The following is a 7,494-nucleotide window of genomic DNA, read 5'->3' as shown; positions in this document are numbered from 1 at the left end:
CCACTCCCAACAGAAATACTCCAGGTGGACACCTTCAGCAATCAGGAGCTCCTCAGTTGCTCATAGCAAATCCTACCTTGGAGTTTACAAAGACTTATGGGTAAAAAAGCCACACAAAGTAATTTACTACAGTACAGCATGTCTCTTTCAGCAGCATGTCTTCCTCAACCAGCAGTCAGAGAGAGACTTCTTCTTCCTCTAGGAGGCCTCCTTTTGAGCCTGGTAGAGTGGCCAAACTAACCAACCATAACATCAGAATTCTAAGCACCTGAGAGAGAGCAGGAACTTCCCAGAACATTGCTTTGTGTTGCGCCCAACAGAAATACCCCAGGTGGATAACTCACAACCAGGAGCTCTCAGTTGCTTACAGCAAATTTCACCACAGAGTTTACAAAGACTTATGGCTAGAAAAGCCATACCAAGTAATTTACTTCACCACACTTGGTAAAGTGGAGGGTCAATGAATAAGGGGAAGACCCTCAATGAGATGGATTGACACAGTGGCTGGAACAATGGGCTCAAGTACACCAAGGATTGTGAGGATGGCGCACAACCGGGCAGTGTTTTGTCAGAGCTGATTCAACAGCCCCTAACAACAATATTCCACCTGAATTTAGAGACCATCTGAAGAACAGATTTGATGGATTGAACACTAGTGACCGAAGACCAAATGAGTGGTGGGATGACATCAAGAAAATCATCCATGAAGAAAGCAAAAGGTCATTAAAAAGAAAGGAAAGGAAGAAAAGACCAAAATCGATGTCAAAAGAAACCCTGAGACTTTCTCTTGAAAGGAGAGTAGCTAAAGTGAATGGAAGAAAAAGGGAAAAACATCCAGCAAGAGGGTGGAATAGGCAGACAAGCTACACAGACCCTCTTCAATAAAGAAAAGAGAAACTAATTGACAAAGATACAGAAGATAATCCTGCAACACTGAACTTTGAAAGAAAAGAGAAAGAAGTAGATTAAATACCAACTAGTAGAAAAACCTGAATGAAACAGTGAGTAAGGAGACAGATGGAGCTGCAGACTGTCGGCTATCCGGATGGCATGGCCAGTTTGAATATTTACAAGTGGCATTAGTATCTGGGCAGTAACCTAAGAATCAGCCCTGCTCACCAAGGACTGCATGGGCAACTGCACTGGTGGCTGATGACTAGAAAGGAAAACAGTAAATAAGAAGACAAACTGAGCTGTGGACTTTCTGAGAGCACAACCATTTTGAATATTTACAAGCAGTGAGGCCATTTTGGATAGCTTCAAGTGACGGTATTCTGAAACCAGTGAACTAAGCATAGGTTCCACTTGCTGAGGACAGCACGGGCAACCACACTGGAGGCTGATGACTGGAAAGGTGAAATATTTTCCTTGTTACTCTTACACTCCACACCCTCTTGGTGGATGGAGGTGTGGCCATTCCCTACCTACACCTACCTTCTAGACTGGCAGGAATTCCATCCCAGTCTGTGTGCCCTGATGGAGCCTGAGTGCCCTGCCCCGCCCCACCCCACCCCCAGTTTTGTTTTTGTCTGTTTTTTTTTCTTCATTTTTATTTATTTATTACCATCTTTTTTCTTTCTTTTGATTCTTCCCATCCCTTGTTTTTCTTTTTGCAGTTTTCTCATTTTTTCTTTATTATTATTTTACTCTTACTCTTTTCTCTTATTCCCCTTCCCCCAGATAAGACAGGGGTTAGTGTCCCCCTTTTGCCAGAAAATGGAACAGAAAAAAGATTCACTTAAAGGACAGAATCTACTTCAATGATTCCATTTATTTAGAACTAAATAGATATTGCTTCCAGCCATTCCTCGGAAGGAAGGTTGGGCAATCTACTTCCCTGGTGATACTACCTTGGAAACCCAAGGAGGGGGCGCTATGAGTTGGGTCTGACTGGACGGCACAGAAGAACAACAACAACAGATATTGCTGCTGTTAGTCATCTGCAAAATCCCCGAGTTTGTTTATATTGGCTCAAGTGTATCCCAGAGCTGAGCCAACATTTGGACAGTTTTCTCTGACTCCCCACTTGCCTTATGAATTCTGCCTCATGTTCTCTGAGCCAAAGGCTCGCACTCACCAAAGGGAGACTTTTGAGTCTTTCTTGCCACCAAGGTGGCTGGGACAAGAAGGACTGTTCTGGAAAAGCAGTCTTTGGGATCAAGGTTGGGCAAAGGCAAACTGTTGCTGTGGTCAGGCTGTCCCAGGGTGCTCTCCCTGAAGGGTGTTTTCTCCCTGAAGAGGAGCCCTTCTCAGTCTGGCTGCTGGGTGGGGGAACATGGAGAGGAGACAGGTGGCTTCTCGAGGCTTAGAGTCTGAACCTCTGGGAGGAGTGTCCTGAGGCCTCTACCCAAAGGGGCCAAGGAACAGGGCAGCCTACCTGGAGGCAGGGGGACCACCCAGAGGCCTTCGGAAAGCAGGGCAGAGAAGCCCGCAAAATCCTCTGGCTCCTTGGCTGGGCGTGGGTCCAGTCTGGGCTGGACTGCAGAGGGGTGTGCGATGGGGAGACAGCAGACTGAAGGGTGGGATGTGGGGCGGAGAGGGCAGGCCAGGGGCAGGCAACGTGCCCGGAGGCCGACTCCAGGGGAGGGAGGAGCCCTCGAGGCCTGGACCTCGGGCAGTGGAACAGCGGCAGCGCAAGGAACGCCCGGGGGACAGACGGTGAGAGGCGGCCGGGCAGCTCTAGGGGCGCAACTTAAGGCCTGTAACTGTTCGGGAGCTTCTGCCTTTTCACCTGGGCCTCAGTCCCTGCGTCTGTGGGTTTCTGGTCCTGTGACTGTGGCGGCACAGCCTCTCCGGGGTCCCACCCCTCTGGCAACCCCAACTCCTGGAGCGGGTGGTCAGCAGAGGGGAGGGAGAGGGCGGCGAGAAGGCAGAAGGCGAAGGGGAAGGCCCGCAGTAGGCGCTGCAGGTACAGGGCTAGGGCTGGGGGAAGCGGGCTGCCCCGGCGCCCGGAGGGTTAAGTGTCCTCACAGCCCCTCCCCGTGTTTACTAGTCCCCCAAGGGCTCCAGCCTGGCTGGCTCCCCAGGGTTGGCTTCACCCGAACCCCACCCCGGCCCTTCCCGCGGTCTGCCGGGACCTCCTGGGGGAGGGGGACTGGAACCCAGGTGGCCATAGGCGGCCCGGGACTTGCGGCCGGGGTGGGACCCAGAGGGCCAACCTGCCGCTGCGGAGGAGCGTGAGCCCGGAGAGACGCGCGGGAGACGGCCACAGGGTCTGTGGCTGGACCCAGAAGGGGGCCCCGCTGCGACTCTGTGGAAAGGACTTGCCCCAGTTGCCCCACCACTGTCCGCTCTGCCCGGGGCGGAAATGGCCCTGCAGGGCTAAGGATGCACCCCCGCTTTGCAGGGCCCAGCCATGAGGCGCCTGCTGATCGCGCTCGCCCTGTGCCTGTGCGCGGTGGGCCCCGCCGACGGCGCCGAGCTCTCGGCGGCCCAGCGTCGGGGGCTGGAGGTGGCCCTGGCCGAGTTTCACCAGCACCCGCCTGTGCAGTGGGCCTTCAGGGAGACCAGCGTGGAGAGGGCGGCCGACACGGTAGCGCGACAGCCGGCAAGAGGGCACGTGTGGGGTTAGGGCCTCACCCTTGGAGATGAGGACGGTCTTGGGCGGCGGGTGCATGTGCCAAGGGCTTGGGACTCTAGGGAGATGTGCAGCTTCACCGCGGAGGCAGTGCAGCCCTGCGCATGTGTGGCCTTGACCACCCAGCTGGCTGTTGCTGGCCTTCCGGTTGGTCTTTTCGCAGCCATTCCCAGCGGGGATCTTTGTGAGGTTGGAATTTAAGCTCCAGCAGACGAACTGCCGGAAGAAGGACTGGAAGAAGCCTGAGTGCAAAGTCAAGCCCAATGGGGTGAGGGGACAGTGTGTCTGTCTGTGCATGTGTGCAAATGCACATACATGTGTCCCTTGCTGTGAATCTGCGAGTACCTGTGTGCATGCACGTGTCTGGGTGTGCATGAGTACATGGGTGTGTGCAGGAGTGTACGTGTGTGCGTTTGTGTGCATGTGAGCGTGTGAGGTGATCGTTCCTCACCTGAGGTAGTGTGACTGAGCTTACTCACTGGAGGAGCCCCTGGAAACTGCTCAGACTGGGCTGTGGCCTGTGGAGGCAGGAGGGAGAGTTGGGTGGCCCCAAGGAGCTATCTTGCCAGCGCTGGGGCTCCCACTTCCATGACAGTTGTTGGAAGAAGCCCAAGGTGTGGGCTTGGTCTGGACACCAGCCCAGGCCTGGTGAATTCCGTTTCCTGTGATGTTCAGGTAGGGACGTCCAGCAGGTTGCTATAGGGAGACCCGGGCTGGAGTCTCACGGTGGCCTGGGATCGAGCACCAGCCCTGCAGTTTTGCAGGCTCTTCTAAGTCCTGTTCACACATCTGCTGACGGAGGGGACTGGATTAGCCCCTGAGCCCTTTAGTTCAACTCATATTTGACAAGAAAATGCAAACAGGTGAGAGCAGAGTTGATCTGGTGGAAGTCGTGAGGATTTGGGCTGTTACTCGTGCACACCTGGACACACACTCACCCCATACTCTAAAACTGAAGTGTAAAAACTGCAGGGTCACTTGACTTCTGCAATCTGCCTGGGAGGCTGCATCAGAAACTGGCCGGCAAGACCACCAGTCCCTCAGGGCCTGCTGGGGCAGCGGTGCACCTCTGGTGCTTGCAGCCACCTTCATGGGGGCAGTCAGCCTGTCTCTACCCTGGGGTGCCCAGGCTCTGCTTCATGCCCTCATCTCTCCCATCTTCCCTCTTTAGCGGAAGCGTCAATGCCTGGCCTGCATCAAACTGGGCTCTGAGGACAGAGTTCTGGGTCGGATGGTCCACTGCCCCATCCAGACACAGGCTCCTCAGGTAAGAGCCTGCTGGGCTGGGTGGGAGGGCTAGTTAGAGGTTGGAGGGTCACAAAACTGACTGCAGCTGGGCCTGTGGGAGGGGTCTGGAAGCCCGACCCAGATACCCGCTAGCAGTGTGGGAGGGGCTGCAGAGGAGGCTGGTACCCACACCTGAACGCTCTGCTGTGGCCCAGGAGCCCAAGGAACGCCAAGAGGACCAGTGCTCCCGGGTGGAGCGGGCAGGCGAGGACCCCCACAGCTACTACTTCCCAGGGCAGTTCGCTTTCTTCAAGGCCCTGCCCCCTGAATGAGCTCTGGACGGGTAGGAGTGGGGACAAAGTCAGCAATGGGCCTGAGGTTTGGGATGGAAGAGGCTGGGGGAGGAGACAAGAAAGTTGGGGCTGCCACATAGCCTCCCCACACTCCAATGTTTCTTTTCCTCCAGAAATCAGCACCCCCATTTCCCAGAGGAACGTGGGAGGTCCCCTGTGAGCAGAGCCTCCTCCCTGCACCCAGGCTAATAAAACGTGTGTCCTCCAGCTGTGCCCTCCCGCCTTGCTCTCTCTCCTGGGGCTGAGGAAGGGCCCCAAGGGCACCTTCTCTCTGTAAGGAGACAGGGGCCTGAGGGAGTCCCCCCAGAAAGCAGAGGGGTGGGCCTGGCCCCATGGTGTCTCTGGACTCCTTTCTGCAGGAAATGGCACTGGTGACACAACAGAGCAGAAATAAGGATTTAATAGGGGTTGGTGCGGGTGGCAGATGCCACGTAGGGTGGCCACAGCAAGTCTGGAAGGTGGAATGTTCCCCTCCCTCCCAGGGACGGTGGGCCCTGAGAAGCACTAACACTCACGCCCACTCTGCAGCAGGAGCCCAGGCTCTGCAGGGGCCGAGGAAGGTAGGGCCCACTCCACAGGTGCTGCTGGGGCCTGGCAGGAGCAGGCTGCCGGGGCACAGGGGAGGGGCTCCTCCAAGAACAGAGAGGCAGAGTGCTCAGAACACAAAGGAGGAGGGGGCTGCTGCCGGGCCCAGTGCCTGCTGGGCCTGGGCCAGGCTGTCATCGGCCTGGCGGTCCAGGTCCCGGCACTCCTGCAGTGTGGCCTGGAACTGGCGGCAGGCTTCCTCCAGGATGGAGCTGCTCCGTGCTGGCCAGCACTCCCAGTAGCCGGGCTCCACCCATGGCTGGGCCGCAGGGGCCTGAGGGCCTGGACTGGGCCGCAGGGAGCTGTCCAGGTCTCGGTACAGCTGGTAGAGCTCACTACCAAAGCCCGTCACTCGCTCCCCATCGATGACCTTCAGGCCCGGCAGCAGCTCTCGGACCACAGCCCGGTAGGAGGGGCTGGCACACAGGGGATTGCTGAGCCGGGCCAGGGGGTCCCGGAGCCGCAGGTTCTCGAGGCCCCGAAGCCCTGAGAGACACTGCAGCTGCCCCGGACCGGCCAGCAGGTTGCCCGCAGCGTTGAGGCTCTGCAGATTCTCACAGGCGGCCAGTGGTTCCAGCCCCGTCAGCCGGTTGTGGGAGACATTGAGCACAGCCAGCTGGCGCAGCGCGGCCAGCGGGCCCAGGTGGGTGAGCGCGTTGCCTGACAGGTCCAGCCACTCCAGGCTCAAGCACTCCCCCAGGCAGCCCAGGTCCACTAGCCCCAGGCAGGGCAGCTTCAGCAACAGGATAGAGTCCAGGGCAAATTCACCCGTGCGTGCCTTCAGCAGCTGGGCCGTGACACGGCTCCCATCACCCTCACCTGGCTTCTTGCCCTGAGGCTCCATGAGATGGTCAGCTCAAGCGGCCTGGGCCCTGCAGAGCCCGTCACAGAGTGGGATGCCACTGGGCTGGCTGGCGTTCACCCCAAAAAGGACGCCAGGCATGCCACCTGCCCGTGCAGGAAGCTGCTGCAGACAGATGTCCACTCAGAGCCAGCAGGTCCCTAGGGAGAGACAATTGCACACTTGATCTCGGGTCCTAGCAGGTGGTGGCATGAAGCGATTATCTTTACTTCCAAAGCCGAAGGGCCAGGACAGATTTGAAGAGCAAGGTCAAGGGCGGAAGGAGGTAGATCCAGGTGGTGGGCGGGACACAGACCTTGGCCACAGGGGAAGGGCCTCAACTGACCCAATGTTCCCAGCTCTTCCCACTTTTCACATCTGGGCTTGGGGCTAAATCTTAAACTACTTTTTTTATAACACTCATGATTCATCCTTATTAATTTTAAAAGTTTGCATTTATGTTTTGTTAGGATAATAGGTGGTTTCCTTTGTCTCCCTGCTGGGACAGTGTGGCAAGTACAAATGCCAACAGACACAGCTTCTGTCTCAAAAACGTCCTCCCAACTATTTCATCAATTAGCCATGACTCAAAACCATCCCAGACAATGTGGAACAAAACTCAAAATCATATATATATAATATATATAAAGGGGACCAGATTTGCTGGTCTGACAGAGCCTGGTGGAACCACTGAGACTATGGCCCCTAGCTACCCTTCAGGTCTGGAACTGAACCCACTTTTGTGGCTTCCAGCCAAACAAGACAGGCACATGAGGTGAACATTTACATTAGGTAGGTACACTCCTTGAAGAGATCAATCATGGGAGAATAGAAGGGCTGTGTGTGCACAGGGAGACAGCTTGGAGGAGCAGCAGTTTATGGGAGGGAAGGACACAGGGAAGAGGTAACTA

At 56.1% G+C, this 7,494-nt stretch overlaps 2 protein-coding genes across 2 annotated transcripts; one reads left to right on the top strand and one right to left on the bottom strand.

Annotated features, from left to right (window-relative positions):
• Positions 1-3,355: 3,355 nt before the first annotated feature.
• Positions 3,356-5,136, top strand: RARRES2 (retinoic acid receptor responder 2). The gene is made up of 4 exons (XM_007958678.1): positions 3,356-3,532; positions 3,741-3,845; positions 4,749-4,844; positions 5,020-5,136. The coding sequence occupies exons 1-4, from the start codon at positions 3,356-3,358 to the stop codon at positions 5,134-5,136; spliced, it is 495 nt and encodes a 164-aa protein (XP_007956869.1).
• A 676-nt stretch (positions 5,137-5,812) lies between these two features.
• Positions 5,813-6,586, bottom strand: LRRC61 (leucine rich repeat containing 61). Its single transcript, XM_007958672.1, has one exon. It carries the CDS (start codon positions 6,584-6,586, stop codon positions 5,813-5,815), a length of 774 nt encoding a protein of 257 aa, XP_007956863.1.
• Between the last annotated feature and the right edge of the window lie 908 nt (positions 6,587-7,494).

Source organism: Orycteropus afer, unplaced genomic scaffold (assembly GCF_000298275.1).
Source record: "Orycteropus afer afer isolate SDZICR_OR568_19922 unplaced genomic scaffold, OryAfe1.0 scaffold01074, whole genome shotgun sequence".
NCBI lineage: Eukaryota > Metazoa > Chordata > Mammalia > Tubulidentata > Orycteropodidae > Orycteropus > Orycteropus afer.
This window is presented reverse-complemented; position numbering and strand designations above follow the sequence as displayed.

Excerpts from the sequence above, each read along its gene's own strand:
- LRRC61 (XM_007958672.1), bottom strand. The coding sequence starts at position 6,586 with ATGGAGCCTCAGGGCAAGAAGCCAGGTGAGGGTGATGGGAGCCGTGTC.
- RARRES2 (XM_007958678.1), top strand. The coding sequence starts at position 3,356 with ATGAGGCGCCTGCTGATCGCGCTCGCCCTGTGCCTGTGCGCGGTGGGC. Across the intron at positions 3,533-3,740 it reads TGGAGAGGGCGGCCGACACG|CCATTCCCAGCGGGGATCTT; the intron begins GTAGCGCGACAG and ends GTCTTTTCGCAG. Across the intron at positions 4,845-5,019 it reads TCCAGACACAGGCTCCTCAG|GAGCCCAAGGAACGCCAAGA; the intron begins GTAAGAGCCTGC and ends GCTGTGGCCCAG.